The 15,150-nt window shown below is 47.6% G+C and overlaps 1 protein-coding gene across 11 annotated transcripts in view; it reads right to left on the bottom strand.

The window, feature by feature from the left end:
* The window catches only part of GNG13 (G protein subunit gamma 13), a 104,002-nt gene that overhangs the window by 13,354 nt on the left and 75,498 nt on the right, over window positions 1-15,150 (bottom strand). For 5 of the 11 annotated variants that reach the window (XM_073361751.2, XM_073361752.2, XM_078854516.1 and 2 more), the window contains one exon: window positions 13,495-14,608. The exons of 5 other annotated variants lie outside the window; for them this stretch is intronic. In XM_073361751.2, coding sequence (XP_073217852.2) covers window positions 14,531-14,608 — 78 coding nt within the window. In that variant the 3' untranslated portion in view covers window positions 13,495-14,530. Of the gene's footprint in view, window positions 1-13,494; window positions 14,609-14,850; window positions 14,974-15,150 lie in introns of those variants that run through there. One more of the 11 variants, XM_073361754.1, reaches the window with a different exon arrangement.

Consider the following 15,150-nt stretch of genomic DNA (forward strand, 5'->3'; position numbering starts at 1 on the left):
AGCTGTAAAACACGTCTATTTACCAACCTGCCAGGCGCCTTCCAAGTCTTAATTCACTGCGGGGGTTGGTTTGTTTGTTTCCACGCTTGGAGCGCGTCGGGCATAAATCGCAATAGAACGGATAATAATAATGACACTGAAAGCCTGGGCTGAAAGCTGCTCCCCGAGTGCCCGGTATCATATTACGATCGTTTCATTCTTTCACTCTGATACGCCGGCGGCCCCCCTTTCTAAGGCCCCCAGCTGAGCTCACAGGTGTATTGTTGGCTCCACTCAGGAGCTCTTTCCCAGTCCCTGTCCGTTCCATCTCAGACCGGTGGCCAGTGGCCATGCCCAAGCCAGCAGCTAAGAGCCTGGTAATGCGGCCATTCTCCTGCCATTAGCGCCTCATCGCTGCCGCTTTAGACTTGGGTTTTAAACTGCAGCCAGCAGTGGTCATGAACCACGAACGAAACACTTACCTGCCCATACACATCCCGTTGGCTATACCCTGCTTCGAGCACATGGCACATACAGTAAGTGTATGAGTACAGGGAAATTACCCCTTGTCTCAGCGGTTTGTATTCTAGGCCAGGCTGGCAGCTACTGCCTATTAGTAAGGTTGCCTGATACTTCCTGTGACAACCCTGTGTTTTCAGTTACTTGTAACGGTGCCAATTTTCACCTGTTTGGGCTGAAATGTTTCCATGCTGGCTGGGCCGCTGCCTCATGGTTTGCAAACATTCAGCCCAAATGGTCCAGCTGTTTCCAAGATGGAGGCGAGTGAAAAACAGATTGTTTTGCCCATGTTTTTTTTTAAAAAAAAAAAATCCTTTGAAAAGCTCCAGCGTGCCCGTGCTGTGGAGCAAGGACTACTGAGCTGTAACGTCCCACAGCTTTGCAGCTGGACACAGAAGACTCTGTCCGGGGCTGAGCAGGACTTTGCAGCTCTGGGTGGCTGTGGGCCAAGCCGAGGCTGGGCCCCGAACCGGAGAGCAGGGACCTTGTCTGTGCTGGGCACTCAGTGCTTCCTTCTGCTGACACCCAGAGCAGTCAGGAGAAAGCTGCCTGATTTGAACACAGAGCCAGACGGCGGGGGCGACGGGGCGGAATTCGATTGGAACAAGGAGCCTGGGGTGGGAGACCGGGAGTTTGCGGGGCAGAGGGGGTGGAGATTGGGCCAGGAGACTGGCGGGCGGGAGATTGGGAGTTGGGAGGCGACGGATTCATAGATTTTTTTAAGGTCAGAGGGGGCCACTAGATCAGTCAGTCTGAGTTCAAAGGTGCCTGCGACTCACTTGGCAAAGAGACTGGGACAAAGAATCGGGTTGGGGCAGGGCTGACCTTGGCTGAGAAGCTCAGCGAGCAAGACTGGGCTTTGGCCAGGGAGCCAGCAGGGGTGGGGAGGAGTGCCAGATTGTATGAGGCACTTGGTTGTTGCTTATGCAGTGAAGCTAGGTGTAACAGTCGCCCTACCCAACCCCTTTGCAGTGAACCAAAATGTGCACCACCCCAGCTGGCCAAGAAGCGACAGAGGACTGTTCTAGCATTATGCTGCTCGATGGTATGGGCCGTGCTTTTTGTTACTCCATTCCGTGTCAAGCATTTTCGCTCAAGGTGGAGCCAGCTGAAATCAGCAGGGCCTTGCGAGTAGCAAGCTGAATGATCAGCGGCAGGGCTGGCTGGAGGAGATGGCAGAGGAGGAGACTAAGAGCTCCCAATGCTCAGGAGTTACATTTTCTTTGAGAACCAGTCGAGAGGGCACTGGATTGGGTGTCAGGACACCTGGGTTCCATGCCCCAGCGCTGCTGGGTGACCTTGGGCAAGGCTCCGCTCTCTCATTGCTTCTGTTTCCCCCTTCTCCGGCCTGGCTCTCTCTATGTGTTTGCCCAGCATGTCCCGCCACAGAGGCCCCGTCTCGGCCGTGCTATAACGTGGCTGGTAATTACAGTGTTGCCAGTAGCTCCCGCCTGTCGCGCTCGTTCTCGCGTGACGGCCTCATCTGGGAGCAGGGCTAGTTGCCGGATGTCACGCTTTCACGTGCTTCCGTCTCTGCCCGCTTCTCTAACCGCTCTCTCTTCAACCTGGCCCCTGAGGGGCGCCATCCAGCCATGGCGGCTTTGTGCAGCATTCACATGAAGACGCCACACAGACACAGCTGAGTTCCAGTTTTACCAGCCCTACACAAAGCCGCCCAGGTGGCCGAGCAACGCCGCTGCTTCGTTCGGGTCTGGGGGGTGCCTGCGATGGACGGTGGGGAGCCCCACTAGGAAGCTCCCAAACTATTTAAAGGGGCACCACCCACTTCCTATTCACTACACGAGCCCTCTATTGCCAAGTTGTCCGAGGTGCCAGATCAGTCACGTCACAGCGTTCACAACATTTGGCACTGAGGTGCCCCCTCGTCCTCCCCGCTTTTGCCGGGCATGTGGGGAGATGCCAAGAAGCGACGCCACGGACAATGGGCCATGGTGACAGCACTATCATCTCACTGGTGCAGGCGATCCCCCCCCTTCCAGGCCCGTGCCGAGCCGAGTGGGACACTACAGGCCCTGCTGCTGGTGTCTGTGCTGGGGGGCGAAGCAGAGCCGGCGTGGCCAAGCTGGCACCTTGCACGAGCCGCACGGCTGCACGAACCCATTGAAAGGGGGCACGAAAATTAGTAAGGGCTCAATGCCGAGGTGAAGGACGGCAAGAGCTTAAACTACGTGCGCGTGTAAGAGAGCACAGCTGGACACACACGCTGGTAAGGGGAGTCAGCATGCATAGGGACAGGACAGCATGTGTGTCTCATTAATGGCTCTTGACCGTTCTCCAGCAGCCCGTGCTTTCTCGTCAAGGCCGATACATTTCCAGCTCCAAATCAATGTGGGCGCCAGGGTATTTGCTGTTGGCAGGTACTGTACGTCCGTTATGGCCAAAGTCCCTTGCGGGCTCCATCCGCCGCCTGTCAAATCGAAAGAACTTTAGGTGCGTCCCTGGGGAGTCGCTGCTCATTTGACCAGTGCAGACTCAGCTGATGGGAACCAAAGACAGAACCAAGTCTGCCTTCAAACCGCAGTACAAGCTGTGTTTTTACAGGCAGCAAAACCGTCGCTCAGGTCTCAGAAAAAACGGGCTAAGCGCCTTGGACTGGTTCAGTTTGGAGTTGATGGTCAAGGCACACAAGGAAAGGGCAAGCAGAGAGGGGCTAGCCAGCCGGCCGCTGTAAGAACTAAAGCCAGCAGTCCCGCCAGAAGGCGTCACTCTACTTGAATTATACTGGCCTGGCAAGTCAGGCTTGTGGGGCTGCTGTGAGGACTGGGGCTTCTCAGCTGCGGGCTGGCTGGAAAAGATGGGGGTTTCTTGCTCCATCATGGGGCTCAGGCTGTGTACCTCTCAATACACACACAATGCCCACTCGGGGGGTCTCACTGTGCTCTTTCCTCTGGCCGAACAGTGACTGAAATCTCTGTGTTAGGCCCCCCCAGGCAGATTCTCAGTCTGGTTGCTGCTCAGCCTCCAGAACTTAATTTCCAAGAACATTTTCACGGGAAATCCTGACATTTTTGTTAACTGATGTTCAAAATTTCCACAAAACAGTTGAACAGAAATGATGCCGTTCAGAAACGGCTGGCCTGTGCCTCCCTTGGGCCGTTCTCTTCATGACAACAGCGGGGAAGGCACCATCTTTGCTGGGGCAGAGCTGGAGTCCAAAAGGGACAATATTGGGCCAGTCTGCGCTGGCGTCACTGAACCAGCCTCTGCAGGCCATTTGTTCACTGGATGCTCCTTCCCGGCCATAGCGTCTGCCTCTTTGGGCACCATGTCCCCTGTTAAAAGTATTCCAGGGACTTGAAAAATCGTCAAGGACTTGTATGAAGACTAAGGGAGTAATTCACCAGGGAGCAGGGAAGGAGAATTCCACTGCAGTCCAGGGACTCAGCTCATCCACCACCCATGTTCTTTGAGACAAATCAATTTATCAATATCACAGCACTAGGGCAAACGCTCATTGGCTAATCTTGACCTTGAGGGCATGCCACAGCTGTTAGCAGCTTAACCCTTTCCGAGGCTTCACAAATATCTTGCCTAAGCCCTTGGCAGTTGGTTTCAGCTTTTTAACTTCTGTCCTTTTTATAAGGCCATCAGGGCTTGCTCACACTGGTGACAGGACCATCTTCTGGGCACCCCTCCTCTGCTAGTCCCAAGTCCTTTCTTGCTCTCGTTATGATAAGGCACTCTTTTCCTGAGCGCCAGCCTGGTGGCCGGGTGTCTCTGATAGGGATGCAATGTCGGGGGAGAGGGCAAGGGGCCCAGGCTCGCCCGGCCAGCTCTGAGGGGAGACCCAGAAGCCTGCACCATCTCTCCGGGTGGTGCCTGACGTGGCAGCCCTGCAGCCAGGGACCCAGTGCCCACTCAGGAGGCAACAGGCTGGAGCCCCGGCATCCCCCACCAATGGAAAGCCCTGGCATTCAGGCTGCAGCCCCTCTCCCTGCTGCTGCCCCACTCAGGGCTGGGGAAATGTTGGGGCCTCCCCTTCCCAGCCTGCAGCACTGGCAGGTGCCCCAGCCTGATACCTCCTGTGCGAGAGGCCGGATCCTGCTGCTGACTCAGGCATGGCCGGGATGGGAGGTGGCGGTTGCCAGGTTTCCGCTCAGAGCTGGCCAAGGGAGGGGGACGAGGTTCCGCACTTCATTGCACCCCCGTCCCCCCATGATCCTTTACCTTTGCACAGGCCTGGCGGGAGCATAGTGCCCCTGCTTCTCCGCTTTTGCTGCCCACAAGTCAGTCAACCCGGACTAGTGGCCGCAGGGCACCAACGGAGGAGCTCCAGCACCTCTTTCTTTGGGGCACCAGCACTGGGCTGCTGTCCCTGTCCTTCCCCCTCCCGGCCCCCCATCACCTCGCCTCTGCGCGCCTGCCAGATAAAAGCAACAGCAACAGCCCTAGTGGAAGCCGAAGTTTCTGGCACGTTCTTTGTAGCCAACCTGGAGCCTCCGGTGCTTTACCCTTTTCAGGGAGAAAACTCTTAGGGAGCAGGGGTGAGTTTCTTTCTTTAGTTAGTTGGTTGATTTGTTTATTTCAGGGGTGGGGTTTGGAGGGGGCCTCACTAGACCTACATAATGAAGCCATGCTTTCTCTTAAAGAGAGCTGATTCATTTTTATTGTGACACCAACACTGGGCTTTTCTTTGGGACTCTAAATCCGTGATGTTGGGCTCCTGTTTAGCAGCCTCTTGGGGTTCCTCGCTCCCGCTGGTGCGCTGCGTTTTTCTGTACGACACCACATGTTGCTTAAAGAGGTCAGCGATACTGGCTTCAGAAATACCAGCTTACTGAGCCGTTGACATCAATCGTAAGCTCCTCGTGCCGCCTCTCCAAACAGTTCTGGGGCAGGATTGGGGGGTTAATGACAAAATGACGCTGAAGGTGGGTTATTGGATTTTCTTGTCTTTTCCGACATCTGACTGTAGTGGCAGCTAAACAGGGTTGTGCACATCTGCAGCAGAGCCCAGAAAGCCCCTTTAGAAAAGAGCTTTGTTAGGGATGACGTCATTGGCTTTGGACTTGCCTGGGGCTCTGTTTACCCTCTCGCTTAGAAGCAACTAGGAATCACGAATGCTGCAGCACAGCTGTGGCAGCCAATGCACGAAGCATCTCCTCTGACAGCTTTGCCAGCAAGGTAAGTGGGTGAGGGGGCTGACAGCAAGGGAAGTTCAGCTTTTCTGTGTAGATTTTCCCGAGAAGCAGCAGGGGCCACTGGACAGGAACTCACAAGTCATGGGCCCTGTGCCTGGCTCTGACCCTGGCCTGTTAGCTGACGTTGGGCAAGTCACTTCACTTCCGTGCTTCTCCGTTTCTCCCATCCGTAAAATGAAGATATGCTGCCCGCCTCTGCAAAACACGTTGAGCTCGATGGCTGAAAACAGCTACGTGGCAGCTAAGCATTAATAAATCACAAGGCATCTGCTGCTCTGTACCGTGAATCAAGACTGGTACATCGTGGAAGTTCAGCTTCCCATCAGACTAAATAGCCCTCCCTTGGGGTACTTTGGAGGAGCATACGTCCCTTTCTTTAGCATCGTGCACAATTGCCACCCATCTGTTGGCCTGGCCCTAGCACACGGATCTGTCCACCTGCTCACATTGAAATATCAGACGTGCCAAATTCTTCAGCTGGTCAAAAAAGTCAGTTTTACAGAGGAATATCCCCAGCTGGGGGGCATCATCCCAGGAAACGCTTCTGGGCCAGGCCTGGCAGATTGCAGGCCCAGCTTTATAGATTAGGGAATTACGAACTCCTGAAGTTTTGTAATATTAATGATTGTGGGCCAGCTGTTAATCTGGCAACCAGCAACGAGCTGCTGGTTAGTTGCTTAGTCCAATTTATTAAAAATTATATTTCTGGCAGGCAGCTGGAAGAAAGATACTGATGTGTGCCTCTAGTTCATTGACAGAGTCTTTAACTAACACCACAATAACGGAAAGTAAATGCGTTAGGATTACCGTATTGCCCCCAGACCCTCCCTGCGATTACAGCCCTTCTGGGTGAGGTGCTGGACAGACCAATAGAATGAGGCAGGCCGGTCCCTGAAAAGCTTACAGTCTAAACAGAGAAGGCAGACTAAGGGAGGGAGAAATGAGATATTATTTTACACTGGGGGAACTGAGGACCAGCTTCAGTGACTTCCCCACCGTTGTGGGGCCCAAATATTCCCTGGCAGAGCTGGGAAATGACCCCAAATCACCGGAGTCCCAGCCCAATGCCTTCATCCATCCTTCACACATCGTCCAATTTTAAAGCATCGATTTTGAAGTTCCCATGAATTCCGGATTCAGATTCCCTTCTCCATCCCCTCTTCTGAGCCCAGCCTTGATAACCAGCCATGTAACGAACTATCCTCACACTGCACCTGTGGAGGACAGCAGCTCCTGCAGAATGTCACAACTGCGCCTGTCCAATGCTTGACTTTGTTCCTTCATTAGCCCAATGAATGGCAGCATGCAATACGAATATGATGTTCCTTCTACCGGAGAGTTGGGCATGCTTAACCATGCATCTGGAGGTGAATACATGTACATTTCAATCTAGATAGTGCCAATGTGTTTAGCGACTTCTTACCAAGATGCCATCTCAACACCAGCTACCTGCCCAGAATTTTCATGTCACATGCTGCAGTAACTCATTAGAGCCACTTAGAACTTTCCAGCCAATCTGAAGTTCTTCCACGGAAGCCATGATGGGGGCTCAAATCACAGGCTCTTGCCTGAAAACTACAGAGCCCTCTGACAGCTTGCTTCATCTGGCACATAGTAAACGACCTCCGCAAATGCAGGACCTCCAGCCTGTGCAACGTGTTGCATCCAGTGGAAACCAAGTGCGCTACTGCTGTACTTACTTGCCTATCACTCCTACCTTATAGCCACCAAAAGACACCCAACCAAAGACAGAGCAAGCTCATTACACTGCAGCCCTTGGAAACTTTGAAATATGGAGCTTCTAGAAGACTACATCTATTGTGCTCCAACCCACTTAGTGCTCTAGACGCTGATCTACTCACCTTCCTTAATGCCTCATGCAGCATGATGAAGTCATTTTTTTGGGGCTTTGATCTAATGTCAGATCTGACCCTTCTCTCAGTGAAGTCTCTGGTGTGTCTGCCATTAGCATCGGTGGCTGCAGGATCAGGGCTGTAAACTGTAAGGGCCAAATTTCCAAAGCCCTCCGACCTTTGGAGCCCAAAGACGCAGACGCATGCTGTAGAAAGCCGATCATATTTTCATTCACCAACTTCTGTCTTATTTTGCAATCTCACCACTATGTCTGGGGGACATGGTGGGGGAAGTAAGAGCTTTTACGAGGGACCGAGTTGGTTGCATGCGGTCTGCTGGCCTAAGCGTTCTCTGTCTTTGTAAATCCTCTCCTACACTCACTGAGCCAGAGAACGTTGAGGCCAGCAAGGTGAAGTGGCCTGGTAACAACACAGCATGCCCGGTGAGGACAATGGAATCTCAGCAGAAATGAGCCCACCCAGCTCCCCACAAAAAACCCACAGAGCAATCACAGCAGAGGTAATAAAAAACAGACCTTAGGCAGAGGTCATCAAAAACATTGATGGTGACCTCAGAGCAGGTGGCTAATTATGGATCTCTTTTGAATGGTGTTTTAGCTAATTTAGCTTTCTAATGCATGCTCAGAAGGGATAATCTCATTTAGCAGGTTAATTAGTGTGCTCTGTAGAAATAGTTTATCAGTGAATGTCCTATCCTGCTCAGCAGAGACCATTTAAAGGTACAGTACTGAATGTCTGGACTGCAGGAAAAGCCAAAGAGACCTTCAGTGTTGACTGTATATGGCACCACATCTTGCTCTTATTTTGATTGGGTAATTGACTGCCCATTGAAAGTCTTAGAGTATGAACAAATGCAGAGATTTCCAAAGTTGGCAAGGGGGGCTTAGATACCTAATCCATATTCGAGTGAATAGGAATTTGGTGCCCAGAAGCAGGTTGCTTTGCACAACTCAGCCTTAATCTCAATATCAAAACTTGTATTAGTAGTAATGAATAGCTGTATAGCAGCAGGGCAGAAAGGTCCCGTTGAGGCTTAGGCCCCCCACTGTGTCAGGTGCTGTACATACACACACAAACCCTGCCCCAAAAGATCCTGCTCTAATTAGAAACACAAAGCAAAGAGTGAAAGTAACAACAATAAGTGGGGCTGGGGAAGCGAGGATGAGGGCAGTGGTAATAAAAAACATGATTATGTGGTTTTGTCCACACGATTCATAGTTTTCTTCCACACTTGTAATCAGACTGTAGCACTCACTGTCACAGGAAGTAATTGAGATCAAAAACTTAGCATGATTCCAAGAGGGACTGGACATTTAGATATATAAAAAGATTATCCAGCATTACAATAGTTACTACAATTTTCGGGGGAAGGGATATGCAACCTTGTGTTTCATGTTTAAGATAATCTCTAATATTAGGGTTTAGATGAGATCTTCAAAGGAAGCAGTTTAGTTCACATCTGCCTATTGCAGGGTTTATTGCACCCACCTATGAAGCATCTGATGCTGGCCCCTGTCTGAGACAGGATACTGGACTAGACGGACTCAGTATGAGCTAGTTTGGCAAGATCTGTGCATAACTAGATGGTTCCTACATTTCTGTATCACTTGATCAGCTTCCTCTTCCTCCTCTATTTTGTAAATATAAAAAAATTCAGCTGTCGCCAATGGATCCTCATCTTCCAGGATGCAAGCTAGGATTAAAATCGACAAGCGGATAATTTAGGAGCTGTATAATACCAGAGAGCATTGATCATGCAAGATTAGCAGCAAGGTCTAGTGAAATCATTTTCCTAATGGGTCTAAAATGAGCTGGAAATAAGCAGTCACAAGCACTATGTGAAAAACGTGGTGTAAAATATACGGCGTACGGCAAATCTGTTAGCCCTGCCCCTTCAAAAGGCCTACAGAGCACTTGCCGTGCTGACACTGGCATAGGCATCCAACTCCCGGTAACCAACATCTCCACCCTCCTCAAGCCATTATTATTATTAGCTATTATTTTATTAGTAACCTTCACTCATCAGGTCCGGGAGCCTCACAATGAGTCTACCTGAAAGACAGCTGAGGAATGTTGTGAAATATCTTCCTTTTTATTTTCTATTTGCAAACTGGCTTGATGCTGCTAAGAAGTCATAAGCAACATCAAGTGACAAAGGGAAGCTGTTGACCAGGAGTGAGCAGTCCATTGCTAAGGAGGTCTTGTGTGTCTTGTAATATCTTTAGGGCAGGGACTGAGTTTTACTAAACCTACCATACAGCACTTAGCCCACCAGGGCCTCTGCTACTGAAAAAAAGAATCCCTGGTGCTGCTCATCGACAGATCTCAAAGTGCTTTGTCAAAGGTGGTCAGTAGCATTATCCCCCTTTTACAGATGCAAATTATACCTCATTCAGGGGGGCTATAAGGACCATGGTGCTCAAAGATCCTTGGATGAAAGGTGTCTAAATACAAGCCAGTATTATCCAAAATGAATTTTGTTTCTTTCACAATCCAGCTCCTACCCATAACATCAAACAGCATCAACATCTGTTAGTAGTCTTTAGGATATACGCTATAGTAGGCAAACATTGTTCCCCCACACCCATCTTCAGAAATTTAAAGAGAGCAGTTGCTATGGCTAATCACAATCTCCTGTTAGGTTAGGAACAGTATTTTGATCATTTGGTCATACTTTTGTTCCCCAATATCTCCCCTCCTGGGCACCAAAAGAGTAGCAGGAAATAACCTTAAATGTGATTTGATTGAGGTCAAGAAGGTATCCCCTAAGGTTGTCTTTAAGGCTCTCTTCTCATAAACTTTCTAATTCTTTGGCACGGTGCACAGCTGATTTCTCTGCTGAAGGCATCATGTCAGTATTTCTCTGTCTGAATTATCATTTAAAATTAAAATTACAATTAGCTTTTAATATAAGAACAGGCTTCTTCTGCATACCGCAAAAAAGCCAAGCTGAGGTTTCTTGAACCTGATGCAGGAATTGTCCATAATTTGTAATGAAACCTGTCACATGTAATATTAAGATAGAAGTTGTTGAATCTTCAGAAATGTTTTGTTCTTCAACTCAGACATCCATTTACTCTTCCTCAAAACTGGCCTGTATTTAGAGCAGAGGATTTCACAGCATCGCATACATAGGTGATCTTAGGAGACAACCCTGCTGAACTTTTGATCTTAAGGTTTTATTTACGGCAAAATATAAGTTGAATTGCCCCCAAAGAGTTACAGGATACATGCTAAAGACTGCTAACGGTCACTGCACCTGTTTGACAATGGAGTTAGGAATAATCCCTATCAGGGAGTCTGAACAGATGTTCAGATTGTACAGTTTACTATTCATTCATTCACTGCACAGGTCAAATTTAAGATCTGATTGTAAAACCTAGGGAACATTACTTAAGAATGGACAGGCAGGCCAGACGTCATGAGAAGAGTAGAGACACAATATGGGTGAAGCAAAAGCTTTTACTGGATGAACTTCTGTTGGTGAGACACACAAGCTTTCAAGTTTACTCAAAACTTTTGCAACACGTTCAGAAACTTACTCAGGGGATCTCAGCTAAATACAAGGTGAAAGATTGTTCAGCATAAGTAGTTAACACATTTCAAGGGACCAGTCAAGGTGAAGTGGCTTGTTAACATGGCATAATTCCTAAATATTTAAAAGTAAGGAAGATTACCCCCCACCCCACCATACTGGATGTTGAGAAATAATTTATTATTACACATTTCTAAAGCTCCTAGAACCCTAGCACCAGAGTGCTCAGTAACAGTACTTTCTACTGAGACAGTGCTTTCCATCAGAGAATCAGCTCAATTTTACTCAAATTCAGTGAGTTTATCCTTACTGGCCAGGTAGAGCATGGAAGCACTATCCTGTTACTGATGAAGAAATGGAGGCACAGGTGGTTTGTGTGACTTGCACACGGTAACACAGGAGTTGTGAGGCAAAGGCTGGAACAGAACCCTGGTTTCTGACACTCAGTCTTCTGCTACAGGCAAAAGACCATCCTTCTGCCTGGCCATAAACTAGCCGTTCGTTAGTCACCCATTCAGAAGGCCACGGCAATGGAATTCTGAAACATGGTATGGCCAAGGTTACATGAGGCCACCACCATCTCCAGATGCAAATAAGTGGTGCCCCTTCCTTGAATCTCTATATTAGAATTGAGCTAATTTTCAGATGAAATTTGACTTTGCATGCAGACAGGTTCATTTTTTCGGCAGTACTGGCTGTATAATGGTGTCTGTTAAAGGAACACCCCAGTTTAGATAACTTGGAAATTTGGATCAGAGAAATACTAGCAAAATAAACTCAACCATTTTTGATCATATAGAACTTTTAACATCTGAAATGAAATTCCACTTATCTTGATTACTCATGCATTAAACCCGATTGGCCTTCAACCTGACATCCCACACTGACCACCAGACAAACTTTTGAGGTTATGTGGATGCTAGTCTCACAGGAAGGCTGGGAAGAGGTTTTCAACTTCTGTTGATTATCCAAATTTGGATAAACAAACAGCTATAAAGAAATTTGGTCTTTAGAGAAAGCCAGTTCTTCATACACATCAGATTACCCCATTATCTATAGCAGGGGCGGGCAAACTTTTTTGGCCTGAGGGCTGCATCAGGCTTCTGAAATTGTATGGAGGGCCAGTTAGGGGAGGCTGTGCCTCCCCAAATAGCCAGGCATGGGCCGGTCCCCGCTCCCATCAGACATCCCTGCTTCTTGCCCCGACAGCCCCCCCAGGACCTCTGCCCCATCCAACCCACCCTGTTCCCTGATAGCCTCTCAGGGACCCCTGCCCCATCCATGCCCCCCCCACCCTCCCCCAGCTCTTGATCCCCTGAGATCCCAGGCCAGGATCTCAGGCAACCAGAAGACAACTAACTGGTGTGATGGGTAAATCTTTTGTGTTACCAGGAGCAAAGGCCCTCTCCCTGCTCAAGGACTCTTTCAGTAGTGAATGGCCCAGTGGTCAGGGTAGGGTAGGATAGGATAGTGGTATTTGACAGGTTTCACTTAAGTGAGAGAAGTATTTCTGAGCCTCATTTAGAAAAAAATATACAGTTTTGCATTTCTGATGTCAGGATATGATTCTCTCTGCAGTCACTTTGCTAAGGGATGAACAGGGAGTTAAAGTGTCAAATGTGAGGGCTACGCTTTTCTCTGTCCTTTCCCCATGTATGACGGCCATCCCCAATTCCTCTAGAAAGGAACCAATATATCACAGGCTGAAATAAGCGTATTTTTTTAAACAGAAGATTACATTGATCTGATGAGTTGGGAAAGTGTCAAATGAGAAAGGACTTGGCGAGGTGTGATGACCCTTCCCCCGGATACTGGGTTTAGTTTACAGCTGAAGTGATGGGTTTTGTGAGTTGTAAGAACATAGACTTTGAGACCCCAAGTTGTCAGTCTCTGCTCAAGATCACCAGGACTGGAAATAGCAGTTTATTGCAGGTCAGGACCCACGTGCATTTGGGGAAGGGGAAACTTGAATAGCCTCTGCTTCCAATAAGTGAATAGGCATCAAATTGCAAATTAAGTAAACTTGGAAGGATTAGATTTTTAATCCGTAAACATAAATTTCATTGCACACACACAAACTGATGGAAAATTTTTCCATCAATCATCAAAACTGAGATAGGCAAACAAAAAATACTACTTGAGAGCTCAGAGTTGGAGTCACAGATACTTAGTTTGTATATTTTAACATGTTACGCAGACAATGTGTGTTTAACGGTTTATAAAGCTAACCTTTTGAATTTCAACATCTGCTCTCATTGTCTGACCCACCCCCTATAATTTCCTACAACTGTGAAAATTTAAATAAATACACGTTTAAAAAAAAAAAGAGATATCTAGTGAAAGACTAAAATATAAAATTCTGCCCAGCCTACGAAGCACCTACCAGAATTGTATTTGAACTAAACAGATGCACAGCAGGCGAGAGTACTACAATAGTTACAATTTATTTAACGTTTTATACAAGGGGTTTCAATTCACATTTTCACTTTTTTTAAAAAAAGAGACAAAGCTTCAATAAAAGTATTTTTGTAAAGAAAATAATTTAGCCGAACTTGGCACGAATAGGCAGTAAAAGCCATTATAAGCCTTAAATGTGCAAAATAAAATACATGGACATGCCAACATTTCTTCCCCTTCGCTCCCAACACTGAAAGATGTCATGGGGATTGTAGTCAGACTGTACTTTTTACTGAATTACATTTCTCTAATTCTACATCCAGTTTTAAAGGCAACTATTAAACTACAATTATGATAGCAATTCAAGTAACCCAGAGGTGTTAGCACCTGTCAAATAGCCATCAACTGCAATACATCAAAAAAACAGAGCTCAGTCTGACACACCTGAAAGTTAAAATTTCTCTTTACAAACTATTAATTTACAGCATTAGAACCATTTCTAGTTTCTGTATGAGCATTTGGGATTGGAAAAGTCCAGGAAAATGGAGAGTGGAGGTACTAATCTAAAACAAGTGGTTCATATACATAATTAGATGCCACATGCAGGAGGGATTCCAAAGAACGCACACTATTATCATAAACTCGTGCAGGACCATGAATTAACAGTTTCTCTTATCCAGGAGCTGTCTGCTCAGTCAGCAAGTCCTCTGCTCCTGACATCACAGATCAGCGTGCATATGTCATGGTAGAGAACAGATGTCTGTTGCTCTCTCTGCACTTCCATATAGTAAGCAGCCCTGTAAGCATGTTAAATTATAGTCCATAAAAGCCAGATTGCAGAGAACTGCTAAAGCACGTGCCTGCAAGAAAGAAGAAAGTGTTAAGCACACTTTGGCTTAAACACCTCCTCCACTCAACACAAATCTAGAGTTGGATGGGATTTTTAAAAGTTTGTAAAATCAGCTCATAGGCTGAATACTTTTATTGAGGGGGAATAACAAAAGGCAACCAACTGGGAGGTATTACACGGCAAGTCAGAAAATTCTCAAGAACCTCTAAGAGTGTTACATTTTTTCCAAAACAGCTATGAACTTGGCAACTTCATGATCAGCCGTGGTGCCAAGAGGCAGCCTCCGTAATCCCTGCACAGAGAAGAGGTGGTTAGAAGTTGTTTTTTTTAAAAAAATTCTATAAAAAAAAAAAAGAGGCGCTCACTTACTAAAGTCATCTCCCATGGAGGGGTAGATAGCCAGCCTTACATCTCCCAGAATACCTCCCTTCCAGAATCCCTGACTACCTGCTGGATTAACTACTCCCTTTGTGCCCTCCTCTCACTCACATGTGTGTGTCTTCTTCTACCTGGTCTCATACACATGAATCCCTCCTCTCTCTCTCTCTCCACAGTCCACATTGCCTCTACTCTTTCTTCAAGATCACTTCTTCTGAAAGACCTACAACATTGGAACTCCCTGGAGAGATGTGTTCAGCTAGATGGGACTATCTTTCCCTAAAAACGAAACAAAACAAAACAAAAAAAACCACCTTTTAGAAATTCCCTGCCCCCCCAAAAAAGGCCAATCATTAGCGAGACGGGTACTAAACTTCATGATTCAGTTTGCTTTCTGTTCCTTTCTAGTCTGCTTTGTGGAGATTGTCTGTTTAGACTGTTGGTGCTCTCAGACAA

This window comes from Lepidochelys kempii, chromosome 10 (assembly GCF_965140285.1).
Source record: "Lepidochelys kempii isolate rLepKem1 chromosome 10, rLepKem1.hap1, whole genome shotgun sequence".
NCBI lineage: Eukaryota > Metazoa > Chordata > Testudines > Cheloniidae > Lepidochelys > Lepidochelys kempii.